The sequence below is a fragment of the Lepidochelys kempii genome, chromosome 28 (assembly GCF_965140265.1).
Source record: "Lepidochelys kempii isolate rLepKem1 chromosome 28, rLepKem1.hap2, whole genome shotgun sequence".
NCBI lineage: Eukaryota > Metazoa > Chordata > Testudines > Cheloniidae > Lepidochelys > Lepidochelys kempii.
In genome coordinates, this window is record NC_133283.1 from 2,732,366 (window position 1) to 2,753,148 (window position 20,783).

At 45.8% G+C, this 20,783-nt stretch overlaps 2 protein-coding genes across 2 annotated transcripts in view; one reads left to right on the forward strand and one right to left on the reverse strand.

Annotated features, from left to right (window-relative positions):
• LOC140904149 (uncharacterized) overlaps nt 1-20,783 on the forward strand; it is a 671,145-nt gene that overhangs the window by 95,559 nt on the left and 554,803 nt on the right. The window lies entirely within an intron of this gene.
• Nucleotides 1-20,783, reverse strand: part of LOC140904247 (uncharacterized) — a 48,029-nt gene that overhangs the window by 3,188 nt on the left and 24,058 nt on the right. The window contains exons 2-4 of the mRNA XM_073326725.1: nt 12,063-12,145; nt 9,219-9,345; nt 311-424 (exon numbers count right to left, since the gene is read on the reverse strand). Coding sequence (XP_073182826.1) covers nt 311-424; nt 9,219-9,345; nt 12,063-12,134 — 313 coding nt within the window. The 5' untranslated portion in view covers nt 12,135-12,145. The remainder of the gene's footprint in view (nt 1-310; nt 425-9,218; nt 9,346-12,062; nt 12,146-20,783) is intronic.

Consider the following 20,783-nt stretch of genomic DNA (forward strand, 5'->3'; position numbering starts at 1 on the left):
AAAATATGTGCAGGAGAGATCAAACCTATAAGGAGCTGATTTTCCCCAAACCTCTCCCCAGAGGAGAGAGGAAGGGATCAGTTTTGGTCAGCATCTCACCAGAACACTCAGGGGAAAGCGAGATCGGGGAGGGACCTGCTGCCAGTTGTCAGTCAGGATAGGTGGGAAGCCATGAGTGACATCTGCCTAATGATTCCACATCTTCAGGGAACACTCCTGAACTTGGAGAGCTCACAAGGTGTTTGTAGGGCATCCCAAATGTTTCCTGTATTCACAGACAGTTTTTGAGTTGGTTTAACCAATTCCCTACCTGTGCAGGCAGCTCTTGGGAGCACTTCTTTCTCAGAGCAGTGGGGGCCTGGGACCCACGGCTCTTCCCCTCGTTCCAGCTGCGAGATCACATCAGGTTTGGAAACTGGAAACCCTACTCCAGGCAAAGAAAACAAGGGAGGTCAGTGGAATTTGTGGGATACTTGTCACAAGGAATATTCCATGGTTTTAACCCCAGCTTATTTTTAAGCAGTAACATCCCAAGACCAGCTGCCTTGACTCAAAGTGGCAGATTTATTATTATAAGTTTCAGAGTAGCAGCCGTGTTAGTCTGTATCCGCAAAAAGAAAAGGAGGAGTTGTGGCACCTTAGAGACTCAAATTTATTTGAGCATAAGCTTTTGTGAGCTACAGCTCACTTCATCAGATGCATTATTATTATAAATTATATTTGTGACAAAGTGGGACCGTTCTTAATGTTTCCTCTGAATACTGTAGGGGTGCCTCAGTTTCCCCTATGCATTTTGTAAGTCTCTAGGTGGTGGGATAAGGCAGTGTAATTGTTGCAGAGCAAGGGGCCAGTGTACATAAATGGCCGACACTCTGTCTCCTATCAATCGATGGTCTGGGCCCTTCCCCCTCTGCAAGGTGATAGCTAAAGGGTTGGAGAATAAAGGAATCAGGTGACCCCCTGTCCCGGGAAAGGGACAAATCCCAGAGGAGGAGGGGCTGGAGGGTGAGTCAGTTTGGGCTGGCTGGGGATGAGGAATGAAGTGCAGACATGGTTGTTTGGCTCACTGCCCCCCAAAATGGACCCGGCTGAGGGGTCCTGTTCTCTGTACCTACAAGCTCTGTTTTAGACCGTGTTCCTGACATCTAATAAACCTCTGTTTTACAGGTGGCTAAGAGTCATGTCTGACTGCGAAGTTGGGGTGCAGGACCCTCTGGCTTCCCCAGGACCCCGCCTGGGCAGACTCGCTGTGGGAAGCACACGGAGGGGCAGAGGATGCTGAATGCTCCGAGGTCAGACACAAGAAGGTGGAAGCTGTGTGAGCTTCTTGCCCTGAAGACAGTCTGCTCACAGAGAGGAGACTTCACCAGAGTCCTGATTGGCTTCATAGGGAGCAGTTCCAGAGCATCACCCAGGGACTCCGTGACAATATTCATTACCTTAGTGCCTAAGGACCAACTAAAAGTGGGTCCCCATTGTGCTAGGCAAAGTACGAACACAGAATAGTAGATGGTCCATGCCCTGAAAAATTTACAATCTAAATAGACAAGACAGACACAGAATGAGGGAAGGAGTAGAACCCACTATTATTCAGTCCTGCCTGTAAGTATACTTGTAAGTATAAGCCTATACTTTAAGAACTGAGGTGTATTTTTATCACTTAGCTAGTTACAGGGGGTATAAAAACAAAGAATCAAAATTACAGTCTGCCTGTGTATGGGCCTTCTCTCATTAAGATAGTCTGAGGGCTTGTTCTTAGGCTAAGGACTTTGGCTAAGCAGCAGGGGCAGCCATAAGCTGGGAAGCGTACAGTCACATCACGTTCCAAGTGAGCCTTGAGTGGGCCTGACTTATAAAAAGCCAGTCAGCTGCGAACCAGCGGAGCGGCGAACAACAGAGAGACTAACAGAGGGAGTTTGCCTGGGAGTTCGCCCGGGGAGAGCCCACTGAGGCTTACATCTTGCCGGCTTCTCTAAGTAGTTACTGCAAGTCCTGAGGAAGCTCGTAGAAGGAAGGTAATATGGATGGGGAGCGTTCAGCTGTTGTGACCTGCACTGGATGTGGCATGTTTGTCTTTCTTCCAGAGGACAGAAGTGACTTTGTCTGTACTAAGTGCAAGCTGGTCTCCATATTGGAAGAGAAGGTTCAAGGTCTGAAGAAACAAGTATCAACCCTGTGTTGCATAAGAGAAACTGAAGATTTCCTGGACAGACGTCAGGATATTCTTCTATGGACACAACGTTCTGAAGATTCAGAGCAGGCTGCATTGTGGGGACAGGAGGACGGTGAAGAAATTTGGCAGCATGTGACCTCCAGAAGAAGAAAGGGGAGCATCCATGTACCAGCAACGCAGATACAGGTAAGCAACCGTTTCCATGTTCTCTCCACAGGTACTACTGCGAAGAGTGGACTAGATGATACATCTGAGGGAAGGGAACAGAAGGAGACTCCGCTGATTGGAAGGCATGAGATACACTGTCCTAGGGATGGGGGTTCCACGACCACCGCTCCCAAGAGAAGGAGGTGGGTGGTGGTGGTCGGGGACTCTCTCCTCAGGGAGACTGAGTCATCTATCTGCCGCCCCGACCAGAAGCCTGGGAAACAAGCAGGGAGAACTGGAAGTCCTGGCACAGTCAAGGAATTATGATGTGATTGGAATAACAGAGACTTGGTGGGATAACTCACATGACTGGAGTACTGTCATGGATGGATATAAACTGTTCAGGAAGGACAGGCAGGGCTGAAAAGGTGAGGGAGTTGCATTGTATGTAAGAGAGCAGTATGACTGCTCAGAGCTCAAGTATGAAACTGCAGAAAAACCTGAGTGTCTGGATTAAGTTTAGAAGCGTGTGTGAGCAACAAGGGTGATGTCATGGTGGGAGTCTGCTATAACCACAGGGATGAGGTGGACGAGGCTTTCTTCCAGCAACTAACGGAAGTTACTAGATCACAGGCCCTGGTTCTTATGGGAGACTTCAATCACCCTGATATCTGCTGGGAAAGCAATACAGCAGTGCACAGACAATCCAGGAAGTTTTTGGAAAGCGTAGGGGACAATTTCCTAGTACAAGTGCTGGAGGAATCAACTAGGGGCAGAGCTCTTCTTGACCTGCTGCTCACAAACCGGGAAGAATTAGTAGGGGAAGCAAAAGTGGATGGGAACCTGGGAGGCAGTGACCATGAGATGGTCGAGCTCAGGATCCTGACACAGGGAAGAAAGGAGAGCAGCAGAATACGGACCCTGGACTTCAGAAAAGCAGACTTTGACAACCTCAGGGAACTGATGGGCAGGATCCCCTGGGAGAATAATATGAGGGGGAAAGGAGTCCAGGAGAGCTGGCCGTATTTTAAAGAATCCTTATTGAGGTTACGGGGACAAACCATCCCGACGTGTAGAAATAATAGTAAATATGGCAGGCGAACAGCTTGGCTTAACAGTGAAATCCTTGCTGATCTTAAACATAAAAAAGAGGCTTACAAGAAGTGGAAGATTGGACAAATGACCAGCAAGCAGTATAAAAATATTGCTCGGGCATGCAGGAGTGAAATCAGGAAGGTCAAATCACACCGGGAGTTGCAGCTAGCAAGAGATGTTAAGAGTAACAAGAAGGGTTTCTTCAGGTATGTTAGCAACAAGAAGAAAGTCAAGGAAAGCGTGGGCCCCTTACTGAATGAGGGAGGCAACCTAGTGATGTGGAAAAAGCAAATGCACTCAAGGCTTTTTTTGCCTCTGTCTTCACAAACAAGGTCAGCTCCCAGACTGCTGCACTGGGCAGCACAGCATGGGGAGGACGTGACCAGCCCTCTGTGAAGAAAGAAGTGGTTCGGGACTATTTAGAAAAGCTGGACATGCACAAGTCCATGGGGCCGGATGTGCTGCATCCGAGAGTCCTAAAGGAGTTGGCGGATGTGATTGCAGAGCCATTGGCCATTATCTTTGAAAACTCATGGTGATAGGGGGAAGTCCCGGATGACTGGAAAAAGGCTAATGTAGTGCCCATCTTTAAAAAAGGGAAGGAGGAGGATACTGGAAACTACAGGCCAGTCAGCCTCACCTCAGTCCCTGGAAAAATCATGGAGCAGGTCCTCAAGGAATCAATTCTGAAGCACTTAGAGAGGAAAGTGATCAGAAACAGTCAGCATGGATTCACCAAGGGCAAGTCATGCCTGACTAATCTAATTGCCTTCTATGACGAGATAACTGTTTCTGTGGATGAGGGGAAAGCAGTGGACGTGTTGTTCCTTGACTTTAGCAAAGCTTTTGACACGGCCTCCCACAGTATTCTTGTCAGCAAGTTCAAGAAGTATGGGCTGGATGAATGGACTATAAGAAAGCTGGCTAGATTGTCGGGCTCAACGGGTAGTGATCAATGGCTCCATGTCTAGTTGGCAGCCGGTATCAAGTGGAGTGCCCCCAGGGTCATTCCTGGGGCCAGTTCTGTTCAGTATCTTCATAAATGATCTGGAGGGTGGTGTGGATTGCACCCTCAGCAAGTTTGTAGATGACACTAAACTGGGAGGAGACGTAGATACGCTGGAGGGTAGGGATAGGATACTGAGGGACCTAGACAAATTAGAGGATTGGGCCAAAAGAAATCTGATGAGGTTCAACAAGGACAAGTGCAGAGTCCTGCACTTAGGACGGAAGAATCCCATGCACCGCTAAAGACTAGGGACCGAATGGCTAGACAGCCGTTCTGCAGAAAAGGACCTAGAGGTTACAGTGGACGAGAAGCTGGATATGAGTCAACAGTGTGCCCTTGTTGCCAAGAAGGCCAATGGCATTTTGGGATGTATAAGTGGGGGCATTGCCAGCTGATCGAGGGATGTGATCTTTCCCCTGTATTCGACATTGGTGAGGCCACATCTGGAGTACTGTGTCCAGTTTTGGGTCCCACACTACAAGAAGGATGTGGAAAAATTGGAGAGAGTCCAGCAGAGGGCAACAAAAATGATTAGGGGTCTAGAACACATGACTTATGAGGAGAGGCTGAGGGAACTGGGATTGTTTAGTCTGTGGAAGAGAAGAGTGAGGGGGGATTTGATAGTTGCTTTCAACTACCTGAAAAGGGGTTCCAAACAGGATGGCTCTAGACTGTTCTCAGTGGCAGCAGAGGACAGAATGAGGAGTAATGGTGTCAAGTTGCTGTGGGGGAGGTTTAGGTTGGATATTAGGAAAAAGTTTTTCACTAGGAGGGTGGTGAAACACTGGAATGCGTTACCTAGGGAGGTGGTGGAATCTCCTTCCTTAGCTATTTTTAAGGTCAGGCTTGACAAAGCCCTGGCTGGGATGATTTAGTTGGGGATTGGTTCTTCTTTGAGCAGGGGGTTGGACTAGATGACCTCCTGAGGTCCCTTCCAACCCCGATATTCTATGATTCTAAACCAGTCACACTGAAATAAGGTGGTATTGGGTTGTTAGGAAGACAATTCTGTCCAGATAGTGCCCATCAGCACCAGATAAAGAAACAGATCATAAGATGGTTCATGAAAACTTAGTTTGATAGCACCCTGTCTGACAAGAAATCACTTATCAATGGTTGTGATTTTGAAACCCTCATTTCTCTGTTGTTTTATCTTTTTGGCCACCACTTTTCTATTGTTAACCTGTCTGGTTCTCTAATTGTTTCTGTCTGCTGTATAATTAATTTTGCTAGGTGTAAGTTAATTAGGGTAGTGGGATAGAATTGGTTAGAGAATTATGTTACAATATGTTAGGATTGGTTAGTTAAAATTCAGTAAAATAACTGGTTAAGGTATACCTGAGAATTTTAAATCGGAGAGGGAAGGGAAATTGGACTCATAGAATATCAGGGTTGGAAGGGACCTCAGGAGGTCACCTAGTCCAACTCCCCTGCTCAAAGCAGGACCAATCCCCAATTTTTGCCCCAGATCCCTAAATGGCCCCCTCAAGGATTGAACTCACAACCCTGGGTTTAGCAGACCAATGCTTGAACCACTGAGCTATCCCTCTCCCCATGTTTGTTATGGGGGGGAAACAGGAACGGGGAACAGGGACACAGGCAAGGCTCTGCGGCGTCAGACCTGGGAAGGGAACACTGGGGAACAGACTCCATCGGAGTAGAGAGATAAACCCAACTGGTGTGAAGGTCTTCAGAATATGCTTGCTTGGAAACTAACCCCAATAAACGTCAAATTATCTGCACTTCGGACTTCTGGTCTTTTGCTGCTTGCTGTCTGTGTGACAAGAACCAGGAAAGTGGGAGGCCCTCTAACAAAACTGACATGACCTGATAACGAAGAGGTAAGCCTTGAAGGAAGGTTTTAATACACTTTGGAACTGATCAGGGATTCCCACAAGGACTGATGAGGGGCGATGGTAAATACGCACTTAGATCCTTTGCTTGTTTTATATCTTTTCCCCACTAGGCACACTGTCATGGATCCATAGTTTCCTTTCACTGTGCCTGTCCATTTGTCTTCACTCCAGCAGAGCTCCCTGCATCTGCGAGCCCAGTTCTTCCTGCTCCCAAAAACATAATGAGTCCATGTATGCTTCACTCAGCCAAGCAGACATTCTCCCCATGGACAATTATTCCCTTGTCTCTGTCGGGTATTCCATTGATCTAGATTGGTCCCAGCCAGTCCTTAATGACCCATTCATATCACCCCATGACAGCTCCATGAGAAAATACCTCATGTCTCCTGCTCTGTCTAATCATAGCAATCCCAATCACAGAGGGAAACTGAAGTGTGTATTGGCATCACAGAATTATCACCAAAATTCCCACCTCTATTTTACACACACACACACACACACAAACACTGCTCACTGCCCTTGGAGAGAAAGCAAAGCACAAGAACTGGACATTAGTCCAGTGAACACAGTGGAGGACAAGCTGCAATCCTCAAACCCTGGTCAAAAAGGAGAGGCATGTGGGTCCCTAGCCATAGAGAGGGGCTGGCTAGAGGCCTGATACCTGAGAGGGCATTCCTTGAGCAGAGCATGGAGGCAAGACAAAGGCTTAGCTACCCCAGAACTGTGACATTGCAAAAGCACATTTTGGGGAATGAGGAAATCTAGTGACTCAGGTGAAATGGGAGGGAGAATTAAACTCCCACACTGTGTGGAGAAGGTTGGGGAAATAAACACTAAAATTCAGGAGCAACAGCCTCTAATTCGTCTGGAAAAGGAGAATGTAAGAAACAAGAACTGGGCCACGCAACCTCAGGAGGGACAGGCTCAAAGATCCAAGGAGTCTTGTGGAAAGACAGCTAGTGGCTGATACAGATGGGGAGAAGGGAGACAAGACTCTCTCCAAACTCTCACTCCTGTTGACCCTGACCTGATTTTATGATCAATGTCTTGTGGGCAATTTTATACTCGCTAGAGGTAAAACGTCATTATCAGAGTATTGCTTATTAGCTTGGAACATACATGGGGGGCAAGGAGGTGAACAGAAATAAATGGGTTATTAAGCTTTCTACGGTTAAGGGCCTTATATTAGGTTGAGGCTTTGTGGGAGGAGTTATGCTGAAGTCTGGGATTTACTCCCGGAATAGGTCTAAGGAGAGAGTCCCAAGTTAGATATTTTGCACGCTCATTTTGAGAGACTAATGAGGAACCACAAACAGGTGCAATACACCACAGGATTCTGAAAGAAGGAAGTTTGGGGCGGGCTTTAGCAATTAGATTGCTATGCAGTATCTCAGCAGTTGGACCGCATTCATATATTGGAATTATTAATAAATAAGTGATGTAAATCATGAGTATTAATGCTTGATGCTTAATTATGGACTTCCTAAAGGCCATGTATGGGTTGGGGCAGCTATTGACATTCTTGTAATCTTGTAAAGGAGCAGATATGGTATACAGCCATCCTACTGCCATAAGGAAGCGGATAAAATACCTCTCCTAGTTACCATTTTTTCATTTTGTCGGGTCCCCGAGACAATGTAAACTGAATCTGGGCCTTCATTCTGATGGGCTTCCTTGCCCCTCGATCTTTGTTTGCAGTGGTGTCCATAACTTGTAAGTATGCACAGTGCAAGACCCTCTTTACTATACTTATCTTGTCCAGTTGTTATGTGTATTGATCCTTGCCTATGATTTCAATTATAACTGTCTGTATTAAATCAAGTTTCTGTGTGTTTCACCAAATTTCATCTTCTCAATTAACAGAGTAGCCGTGTACCAGGGCAAGATGTACCCCAATCTTATAGGTGTAAAAATGTAATCTTATAGGTGTAAAAATGTAATCTTATAGGTGTAAAAATTGTACAGGTTACACTACCAGCCTGTGACATCATCAAAAAAGTGCCCATTTGTGCCTGGGCAGCGGCCCGGCTATGGGAGGGAGGAATGCAGCAAGGACTCAGGAACGGTGGCCGGGGTCGCTGTGCATAGAGATGGGGAGGTTATATGGGGGAACGGGGTAATGAGTGGGAGAGAGAGGGCAAGAGTTAAAATAGTAATATTTGAGAAAAAATTTATAATGAATTGAAACTGAACAGAAATAAAACTGGAGTGCAGGCTGTAAAGCAATAAGGCTTGGGTAGGGATTCGGGGTTTAAGATCTAGATCCCCAAACCTCTCCTCCTTCCCACTGACCTACCCAGCCCACTTGCTGGGTGCCCTTCCTCCACACTCCCCTCCCCTTCTTCCCATTACTCTCAGCTGGCACCACCTCCCAGGACCTTGGGAGCTTCTTCTGTTCCCTCCTCATCTCACTACCTCTTCCCTCCCTGCTGCTTTTTAGCTCTACTCCTGCATGCACTCTCCCCATGTCATCGCACCCCAGGATTATCTGCTCCCCCCTTCTCCTACCCTCCCATGGCTCTGTTCTCCCTTCACCTGTGGGGTCCTGAATGGCAACATTATATGCTCTCCTATCAAAAGAGGAGCTCATCTGACTGTCACACAAGCCATGCATGAGTCATACATCTATTTACTTAATTTAGAATTCTAAAGGTGGCATATTTTCCTCTTAAAATGAGAAAAACCATGAAAGCTACAGTTATTAACATAGTTATTAATGTATCCAATAAGGATACATTAAATGCAATTTTAAAACGACTGACAGCATCAAAAAGGTACATGTCCAAAAATTATTCTAGTGGCTGGGAGATGAAGCAAAAAAAGGGGGGCAAGGAAACTTATCAAAACTTTTATGACGAATAAAGGTATAAAGTTATTACTACTCAGGTTCTTTAGAGACTGCACAGCTTCTAATAACAGAGGAGAGAGGACTCCTTACCCAGCAAGACCACCGTCTCATAGTTCTCCTGCATTACATCCCTGTAGAGGGCTCTCTGAAAGGGAGCCAGCAGAGCCCGCTCTTCCCTGGTGAAATGCACAGCCACCTCCTTGAAAGTCACCAGCCCCTGAAAAAGCAAGAGTCCAACACTCAGTACCTGCTGCCCCAGTCACAACCCCACTATTCACGGAACAGCAGTACCAGGTAAATGGAAGCTCCAGGATGCACATGTTAACAGAGTCCCACCCCACCTTACTTAGAGCAGCCAGGAGGCATCAGAGGGTAGAAAGAGAGAAACTTTGTGTCTCCCAGCTGACAGACGGAGGCAGGGTCTTCACATTTATCACATACCTACTAGCCAGAACTTGATAGAGGAGATGGGGCTGTTTCTGGACCCTGCTGGTGGCTCCCTGGTAGGAATCCCAACACTCGCCCAATAAAATATATGGAAGAAAGGGGAAGTCAACAGTAAAGAATATAAGTTAGAAGGTCGGAACTGTAGAAAACTGGTAAGGGAAGCTATCAGAAATCAATGACCAATGAACGAAAATAAGAAGGACGTTTTAAAAAGTATATTAATCCTAACAATGGTAGTAGTAAATTACAAGACAGAAATGGCAGAATTACCAAAAATAATGCAGAAGAGGTAAAAGTCTTCAATAAATATTTCTCTCCTGGATTTGGAGAATTAAAATTAGACATGTTTAAATAAGCGGGTCCAGATAACTTGTATCTAAGAGTTTTAAAAGACCTGGTGGAGGAGTGTGGTGGACTATTAATGTTGATTTTAATTAGGACTTGGAACACTGGCAAATTTCCAGAAGACTGGAATAAAGCTAATTCTGTACCAACATTAAAAAGTGTAAAAGAGATGACCAAGCTAATTACAAGAGAGTCAGTCTGACATCGATACTGGGAAAGATAATGGAGCAACCGATACTGGATTTCGTTAATAAAGAATTAAAGGAGAGTAATATAATTAGTACCCATGAACAAAGGTTTAGGGAAAATAGATTCTATCAAACTATCTGGATATTCTTATTGGATGAGATCAAAAGTTTGGTTGCAGCTAATAATATTGATGTAATATACCTAGACTTCTGTAAGGCATACGACATCGTTCAGCACATTATTTGACTAAAAAACTAGAATGATACAAAATAAACATGGCATACATTAAATAGATTAAAAACTGGGATTGTAAATGCGGAACCATGGTTGAGTGGATTTATTTCTAGTGGGTTCCTGCAAGGATTGGTTCTTGGCCCTGTACTATTTAACATTCTTATCAATGATCTAGAAGAGAATATAAAATTATCACTGATAAAGTTTGCTGTTGCCACAAAGATTGGGGGTGGTGGTGTCTAATGAAATGTCAGTAGATTCAGACAGCAGCACTGGGAGTCTGGGAAGTTTTCCCAGCTCTGGCTGGAGGGTTATTTCCTGTTCCACAAAGAGGGGAAGTTCCATTCCCAACTCCTGTGCCTTGAAATTAGGCCCTATCTGACACTACACCCCATATTCAGCATACTGGTATGTTTATAATATGACTAGGACATTATGATGCATTTTGTGCAAGATGCATCATGTGCAGTGTCATTGGAAAAGTTATGATTTGCCGAATATGATTATCCTATTTGTGTGTATGGATCATGTTTGTATCTGAAGTTATGGATATTGACTATGTATCTGTATTTCAAATGAGCTTATTCTGGGTAACACCACAACTAGCCTTTCAGGTACAACAATGAAGAAGCCAGACAGTGCTGATGGATCATCAACAAGGACAATACACAATGGACCATGCAAGAGCTTAGCACTCAGCAGGGCATGCTAGGGCATGCCACCAGACCACATGACATTGAACTCCATTTTGGTACCTGTAGTTTTTCACAAACTGGACTGGGAACTGACTTTGGAACAAAGGGTTCTTGCCATATAGAAAAGGTACATAACGTGGGGTGTGAAATCATCTCTTGGCCTCATTCCCCAAACAAGAGAACTCCTGGAAACACCTGAGGAACAAAGCCTGAACTGGGAAACGTGTTGGTGCCAGGGTAAAGGAATTTTTAGCTTGTGTATGGAAACCTGGTGGATTGCTTGTATGATCAGTCAAGGTGAGAAATTGCTAATTCAAATTCTGTCCATCATTATGTTAATCTTAGTTTGAGTTTTTGGTTATTTGCTAAGTAATCTGCTTTGATCTGTTTGCTATCACTTATAATCACTTAAAACCTATCTTTCTGTAGTTCATAAACTTGTTTGATGCTTTATCTTAACCAGTGTATTTTGAGTGAAGTGTCTGGGGAAAATCTCAGCTTGGTTAGCACAAGCTTGTTGTGCATATCTTTCCCATATCAAGGGGAAGGAGAACTATATTAATGAGCTTACATTATACAGATCCCTGTGCACTATAAGATGGTATAATTGTGGATTTCTACGACAGCAGGTGTACAAGGTTGAGGACCTGGGAAATTGGCTGTTGTCTTCTAGCTGTCCTTGAGTGGCTTAGGTAAAGCACTCAGGTAGCTTAGTTTGGTGTATGGCGCCACCTGCTGTTTTGCTGGGTGATAACAGGGCCTGGAGATGCTGGCTGAATCTCCAGCAAAGCAGCGTGAGAAGAGCCAGCGCAGCTTGAGGGTTAGAGGGCACAGCGGTTCCCAGAAGCCCACCAGACTGCACCCTGGGGGTGACAACCCATCACACCCTAGATTACACACGTCTCAGCAGGTTTGTCATATCCGGTCCCCTTCCTTTCTCCTCCCTAGATATTTCCTGCCTTCCACCACCTCCAGCAGCTCCCACCAAACAGAACCCACTACCAGCTCCCTGATAATCCCTTACCTGAGCCAGCTCCACAGCAGCCATTTCCTTCCTCCTGGGAGGATGGGATGATCTGGAGCAAAACATGGACATTATTCTGTAGCCTGCCAGGGCAAGAAGGGCAACGTGAGAGAATTCAGATGGGGCTTTTGTCCATTCCACATGCCGATTCCCCCCAGGATTTTTCCCTCCTAATGGACATTCTAGGTTCTGCCACGCTGTGAAGCACAGAGTGACCTTATTCCAGTACAGGCCTAGCCCCCTCCCACCAGGGTGGAACCCTCTGAGACATGGTGAAACCCTCCCAGTAACAGAGTCTCTCTGTTACACTTATCAAGTTTGTAGACTATACCAAGCTGGGAGAGTTGCAAGTGCTTTGGAGGGTAGGATTCAAATTCAAAATAACCTGGACAAACTGGAGAAATGGTCTGAAGTAAAAAGGATGAAATTCAAAAAGGACAAATGCAAAGTACTCCACTTAGGAAGGAACAATCAGTTGCACACATACAAAATGGGAAATGACTGCCTAGGAAGGAGTACTGCGGAAAGGGATCTGGGGATCATAGTGGATCACAAGCTAAATAGGAGTCAACACTGTAACACTGTTGCAAAAAAGCAAACATCATTCTGGGATGTATTAGCAGGAGTATTGTAAGCAAGACCCAAGGAGTAGTTCTTCTGCTCTACTCTGCGCTGATTAGGCCACAACTGGAGTATTGTGTCCAGTTCTGGGTGCCACATTTCAGGAAAGATGTGGACAACTTGGAGAAAGTCCAAAGAAGGGCAACAAAAATGACTGAAGGTCTAGAAAATGTGATTTATGAGGGAAGATTGAAAAAATTGGGTTTGTTCATTCTGGAGAAGAGAAGACTGAGAGGGCACATGATAACAGTTTTCAAGTACATAAAAGGTTGTTACAAGGAGGAGGGAGAAAAATTGTTCTTTTTAACCTCTAAGGATAGGACAAGAAGCAATGGGCTTAAATTGCAGCAAGAGTAGTTTAGGCTGGAGATTAGGAAAAACATCCTAACTGTCAGAGTGGTTAAGGACTGGAATAAATTGCCTAGGGAGGTTGTGGAATCTCCATCATTGGGGATATTTAAGAGCAAGATGGACAAACACCTGTCAGGGATGGTCTAGATAACACTTAATCCTGCCTTGAGTGCAGGGGACTGGACTAGATGCCCTCTTGAGGTCCCTTCCAGTTCTATGGGTCTATGAACCAAAGGCCAGAGAACAGCAGAATAAAAGGAGTCACCTTGGGGGATTCTCCTTGTCATTGTCCCCAAGGGAGCTGTCTCAGGTTTACAAAGTTGTTTGATGCTTCAGCCTTTTATACAGTCTCTCCTGGGAGTGCCCCCTTTCATGGTCTGGGCCTAGTTTCAGCTTTTGGGAAGAGTGACCCGCTCAGGCGCTCAGACGGGGCATTCTTGCCTCAGCACACCTTGTTTCTTTCTGTAGCTTCCCAGTGAGTCCAAATGAGTAGATATTCCTGACAGAGACTGTGAACATAAGAACAGCCCACTGCGACAGACCAATGGTCCATCTAGCTCAATGGCTAATGCCAGGTGCTTCAGAGGGAATGAACAGAACAGGTCATCATCAAGTTATCCATCCCCTGTCACCCATTCCCAGCTTCTGGCAAACAGAGGCTAGAGACACCATCCCTGCCCATCCTGCCTGTGACATTGGCAGATGAGGTGTTAGCTCTTGCAAAAGCTCCCATGTCTTAATTGAACATGGACAAATGCAGAGCTGGAATCAGTCTGGCTCACCTGTGTTAGTATTGTTAGAACAGGTATGAGAATTATAAAAATGTGTTTAGACTTTATTGAATGCCTGTCAGTCGCTGCCTGGGTTAATATCTGACTAGTTGCATCGTGAGCCTCGGTGGCTCTGGAAATCAGCAGAAAGGAGAGAGATTTTACCTATGTGAAGTGCTGATTGTCAATGGAATGCATTACACCCTCCCTGGCAGGAAAGGTCCATCAACACCAGACAGACTATTATGGGATGTTAAAGAAGGCAAAAGACTGTTGTTGTGCTCTTGACTTCCCATTAGCTGAGTTTGTAGCTCAGAGCACATGGCAGGAAGGGGATTAAAAAACCCCATACAGAAGGAACGGATTATCTGTATGCTGCTTGGACTCTGGGGGGCAAAGTTTCTAGGCATAAGCAAGCGATCCCCAGCTGCTTAGCCTGTGTTAGTCCTAAAGGATATGTAGAGCTTCCTTATTATAGAAGCTTCTATTACCTTTTGAAATTTAAGACTAACTCCTCTGCATCTATGATTACCTGCTTTAACTCTGTAAACAACTCTTGTTTCCTTCTAAATAAATCATAATACAGGTTATTACAGGACTGGCTACAAGTGTTGTCTTTGTTGTGAGATCTAAGACTCAATTGACCTAAGTAAGTGCCTGGTCCTTTGGGACTGGCAGTAACCTGAAGATTGCTGTGATTCAAGGTGAAAGGCAGTGGTTCTCAACCAGGGGACTGGGGAACCCTGGGGGGCCATGAGAAGGTTTAAACGGAGCTGCCAAGGAAGGCCAGCATTAGACTTGCCGAGGCCCAGGGCAGAAAGCTAAAGTCCCAGTGCATGGGGCTGAAGTCTGGGGGCACTGAGCCCTACCACCTGGGGCTGAAGCCAAAGCCTAAGCAATGTATGGGTCATGGGGCCCCAGGCAGTTGCCCTGCTTGCTGTCCCCTACTGCCAGCTCTGACTTTTATATGCAGAAAACCACTTACTGTGGCCCACTTGGGCTGTGGAGTTTTTATAGCATGTTGCGGGGGGTGGAGGGGGGGGCTCAGAAAGAAAAAGGGTGAGAACCCCTGGTGTAAGGGACCATATGTCACAAAGGTGAGCTCACCTGCATGGTGAGATCTATGGGATGACCAAAGGGGCCTGTCTGTGATTCCATGCTAATGCTGTTACAGTGTATGAAGCATTTATACTTCATATTTGGTTGGTGAAATCTACATATCGATCTCACAACCAATTTGGGGTTTGTGCCCTGCTTCTTACCAGTCTGCCTGAGACTGGTGCTCATGCTCTCGAGTCACTGAAGACAACGTTACAGAGACTTACGGGCGCAACGCCACCAGCAGCAATTGGCAGCCATGCAGAGCAGGCTTCACAGTGGCACCGTGTGGGCCAAATGGTCCATGGACTCCACCAAGCCCCAGGTCTCCTCCAGTGCACATCAGCATCCCGGCAACCTTCAAAGAGGGTCAAGGCTGCCACTCCCTCAGTGATGATGGATCTCCAGCATAGCATCACCCACACCTCATGACCCACCTTATCTCCTGAGACACAGGTGAGTGACAGAGGGTGCACAACTAATCCTGGGGGGGTAGGGAAATGGATAACAACACACATTTTCTGGGGGTCACCCCTCAGAAAGTGATGGTGACAGGCATTGTGGTGGTAGTAAAGGGGGAGAGGCGGGAGTGGGAGCAGGAGGATCCAGTACCCTCAAAGGCAATGCTGCCAGTGGGTCACCCCACCACCTCAGGCATGGGGCTGATAGGGGGTCATTCCCTGGGCCTGGGTGCTAGTGAAAGGCTATATAAACCCCACGCTGGCACAGAAGCGGTTAAACTGCTGCTTTAGTCTGGACTGGCCCACCCCCTCCACACGTGCAAACCAGGCCAGGACTGGATCAGGAGTTAACAGAAGAGGCCTACTCTACTCAGAGGGGGGCAAACCTGGAAAGGGAACAGTCTGTGAAGCATCTCCAGCCCAAAAGAGAGGGCTGACAGCATTCGGGGCTCTGACCTTCACTGAGGGAGGGTGGGGATCTCCAGAGCTCAAAGGGGGAGCGGGCTAAAACTTGTGCTGGAGACCCAGTAAACTCTGAAGGCGACTGAGACGCTCCCAGTCCCCCCCAGAAGTAAGAAAGGCCCATATGCTGATGGGATCTGTCCACAGTTTCCCCCCCCAACACACACTTTCTTTTCTTTCATTCCTTTATTTACCCTTGTTTGCCGACAGTCGGCTCTTTTGCTGTTTCACCTGGTACCCAAGAAAGGAAGAAAGTGCCCCGAGATCTCAGCCAGAGGGTGGAGCCCTGACGCACTAGAAGGACATGCCCCTGTAGCATCCCAGGGCAGGGGTCATTTGGACTCACAGAGGTCCACCCCAGAAGGCCTGAGGCCCAGCACTTTGGCACCAGTTTGATGGGCTGGATGGCCTCTCACTGTGGGCTGCCAGAAGTTTGGCACATGGAGAAGATACGGGGTGTCCTGGGGAGCAGGAAGCGGGGCAGCATCCCAGACTGCACACCGAGAAGGGAAATGGGAGAGGGGATCAGGGCCACTGCAGTGAACTCAGCCCCTGTCCTGAAGGCCCTTGGCAGAAAGTTGTCCCCTCCCTGGCCTACTGGGGTCACACAGTGACACAGAGATCCCTTGGCAAAGGGTCTCTTGGTCTTTGCCAGCAGCTCTCACCTGAGACCTGACAAACCCATCACACCAAACATCTCTTGAGGGTATTTATCCATAGGGGAGAGCATGCGAGGCTGTAACAAAGTGGGTGCTGCATGTGAGTCTTACTGTCCTATACTAATCCTGTGTGTACCTCAGTTTCCCAGTGAACTGCACCAATACTCTGGTGGTGAGAATTGGGTACTTGATTTTTGCTGAGGCCCTCGGGGCAGATGAAGCTTCCCAGCTGCCTGCACTTATGTAACCTGAGACCCAGGAGAGGGGTGGGACTAGGTGACATATTTTGCCCGGGAAGCAAGACAGAGTCGGAGAAGGAGCAACGGGGGGTGTCGGGGGTTGGGTCACTGGAAGTCCGCGTGGGAGGACTGGAAGAGGGGGAGTCTAGGGTGTCTGTCCCAGGACTTCCAAGCTGGACTTGGCTGAAAGTCACTGATTTCTGTGATAGCAAGCTCTGTTCTACGCTGTGTTCCTGTCACCTAATAAACCTTCTGGTTTACCGTCTGGCTGAGAGTCATGTCTGACTCTGGAGTTGCGCTGCAGGACTCTCTCTAGCTTCCCCAGGAGCCCCGTCCAGGCGGACTCACTGCAGGAAGCGCACGGTGTGGAAGGGGATGCTAAACATTCCGAGGTCAGACCCAGGAAGGTCGAAGCTGCGTAAGCGTCTGCCCTGGAGACAGTACAATCAGAGAGAGGTGGCTCCCCAGAGTCCTGACTGGCTTCATACAGAGTAGTTCCAGAGCATTGACCTGGTGACTCCATGACAGAGGCATCTACAAAAAGCTCATAACTGATGAAGACTCATAATGACTGAGAGATCAACGAATGGGGCGTATGTAAGGAACAAAGCATTTATACTGAAAATCTACTTTATGGACTTGGAATGGAAATCAATCACTGAGAGGTAATGGGCCCCAGCATTGGCCCATCCACCCAAGAGGGAGTCATCACCAATGTTCCCTCTAATTTTTTCCATCCATGTGCGGAATGAATTTTGTTATGTGCTCCACCAATATTGAGGTAATGTGTGGATGTGAGCCACCAGTACAAACAAAAATCCTAGATATAAAATATATTTTTAAACAGTTCATAGGTATGGAAGAAGAAGAAAGAATATTAAAACAAGGGATAATTATCAAGGTGCACTGCTTAAGATGTGTATTTAATATGAAATCAAATAAAAAGAAAATTGACACTACCCTTGGAGTACATGTATCCTTTCTAACAACTCAAGATAGTAAACACACCAAAATGTGGCCTACTGAAAACAGCTATAGAAATAAAACACAGTCTTGGGCATTAAGCAAAAGTATTAAAAATATGCACCAGAGGCCCAATTTAATAACCTCCTCCTACCATAGACCACTAAATCTTCAGGGAAAGCTGCTCTCAAAAAATGAAGCATCTGCCAAAACACTAGCATGCTACCCACTTTTGCAGTTCCCCAAACTATCCCTCTTGCATGCATATTATCTGCGCACACAGCCCAGCTTTAAGATGCTAAACAAATCTATGAGCCAACTAGAAATAGTCATGGTATCATTGCAAATATTAATACAATATTGTCTGATACTGGAAAGGAGAGCAGAAGGTATTCACTCAGGCTTATACCATTTCTATGGGATGTCAATTCTTAATTGGATGAATACTGCACACACATAGAACAGGAAAAAGTAGTAATAAAGCAACACAAACAACAAACAAAACCACAAACAAACAAGTGACAACACTGAAAACATGAAGGGAAGTAAAACATCAACTGGCGGGTTATGGGTATTTTAAATGAGTGCAACAGAGCCCTGTAGAAACAGGCAAAGTTCTCCTGTTTTCACATTGTGTGTGTGTCACCAACTCAAAAACTGAAGAGTAGAAGCCCTGAAGCACACTGAAGCAGGGATCTGTCTGCAAACTCCAAAGCCATGTGTCAAAGAGCTTGCAATAAGGTCTTCATCCTACAAAACTCCTAACACCACACCTAGTGCTCGCTACTTCTGAGTCAATGGGAGTACTCTGATGATCCAGAACTATACCAGATAGCAAAGATCTGGCCTTAATGGTTTCCAATACCTCTCCCCAAACAAATTCTAAAACTTAATGGAAATCTCTTGTCTGGAATCCAACTCTAATTGAAAGGCCAAACAAATAAACAGCATCCATGGTCAAGTTCTTCCAGTTTTAACTATTTACCATGTATTGATTAGGAACATAGGATTTTTTTTAAAAAATCATTAAGACCACAGTTTTCAGATACCTACAACACTCCAAAAGAATTATGTTGTTAAAAGAATCCTTGTCTTTCTTACCTTAAGCCATTAATACCCATGTAAACTTTGTTTGAAATGTAACCATACCAATGTCATGAGCTAGGCCTAGCCACATTTGCTCCAGTATTCATTCACTAAAGCCCCAATCCTGCAAACGCCTATGCATGGATGCCCTCCAGAGGCATAACTGTTTGCAGGATAGAGGTGTTTAGATGTTGCTTGTAATTATTAGAATTGGGAGCACTGGCTGTTGGGAGTCTGAAAGTACAGGAAAGAGGAAGGAGGGGGGAGGAGTTGAGAGGCTGGGAGAAAGCTACAGAGGGTGCAGCAGCAGCTTGGTAAAGAGGTTTCCACTTTGAAAATAAAGTCCTGTTGAAGCTTGTTAGTACCCTGCCTGGTTGATACAACATTTTGGCAATGAGGATGGATCTTTTGCCTCTGAACCCACCTGCACCCTTTCTGCAAAGCCCAGGTGAGCCTCCAATTGCTTTTACTACCTGGATCCATATGTTTGAGACTTATCTGCTTGCAATCAGTGCTACAGAGATTTCTGAAGTAAGAACAGGTTTCAGAGTAACAGCCGTGTTAGTCTGTATTCGCAAAAAGAAAAGGAGTACTTGTGGCACCTTAGAGACTAACCAATTTATTTTTGAGCATAAGCTTTCGTGAGCTACAGCTCACTTCATCGGATACATACTGTGGAAAGTGTATAAAATCTTTTTATACACAAAAAGCATGAAAAAATACCTCCCCCCATCCCACTCTCCTGCTGGTAATAGCTTATCTAAAGTGATCACTCTCCTTACAATGTGTATGATAATTAAGTTGGGCCATTTCCAGCACAAATCCAGGTTTTCTCCCCCACCCCCCACCCCCACACACAAACCCACTTTCCTGCTGGTAATAGCAAGAGACTGTTGAATTGCAGTTCATTTGCAAATTGGATACAATTAACTTAGGCTAGAATAGAGACTGGGAGTGGCTAAGTCATTATGCAAGGTAACCTATTTCCGCTTGTTTTTTCCTACCCCTCCCCCTCAGACGTTCTTGTTAAACCCTGGATTTGTGCTGGAAATGGCCCACCTTGATTATCTTTTACACTTTCCACAGTATGCATTCGATGAAGTGAGCTGTAGCTCACGAAAGCTTATGCTAAAATAAATTGGTTAGTCTCTAAGGTGCCACAAGTACTCCTTTTCTGATTGTAATTTGTGACTTTGGGAATATGGCAGATAAGATGATTAGAGACCAGCTCATTGAGAAAACAACCATGCTTCATGTAAGAGAACGCTTACTTCTAGAACCATAACTTACACTAGAAAAAGCGATAACCATTGCTACTCAGATTGAGTCAGCCATAAGCTGAAGCCAAAATAATGAGCATGGATGCAGGAGGCAAAGTCCAGGCTGTGACTCCTTTGCAGAAAAGTTCACTACAACTGCAGACACACAATTGCAAGAGGAAAACTAATGAAAAACCAACAAATTAGCAAATTCAAGATACAGTAAAAGCATGTTTTTGCTGTGGATCACCACAACACCTTGCAAGCTACACAGGATGTCCAGCAAAAGTAGCTCAGTGCAATCATTGCCAAAAGACTGAACATTTTGCTAAAGTATGTCGCAGTAGCCAGTTCAATCAACAGGTGCATGTACTTACAATACCAGATGTTACTGTGCTGAGCATGGACAAAAGCACTACTGCACATATTCAAGAACAGAAAGTGCACTGTAAACATTTCCGCCATACCCTTAGGCAAACCACACTATATTCAGCTAATGTTGGACACTGGCTCAGCAGTATCTATGCTACCTGATTCCATCTTTCTGCCTTACTTTAAAGATGTGCCTCTTACTGAACCCAAACTTCACTTGGTGTGCTATTTGAAAAACCATATTCCAGTACAGGGCTGCCTGCCAGTAATAGTTACTTTTGGTGATTGCTGTGTAACTGCAGAGTTCTACATTGTCCACAAAAAGGAGTACTTGTGGCACCTTAGAGACTAACCAATTTATTAGAGCATAAGCTTTCGTG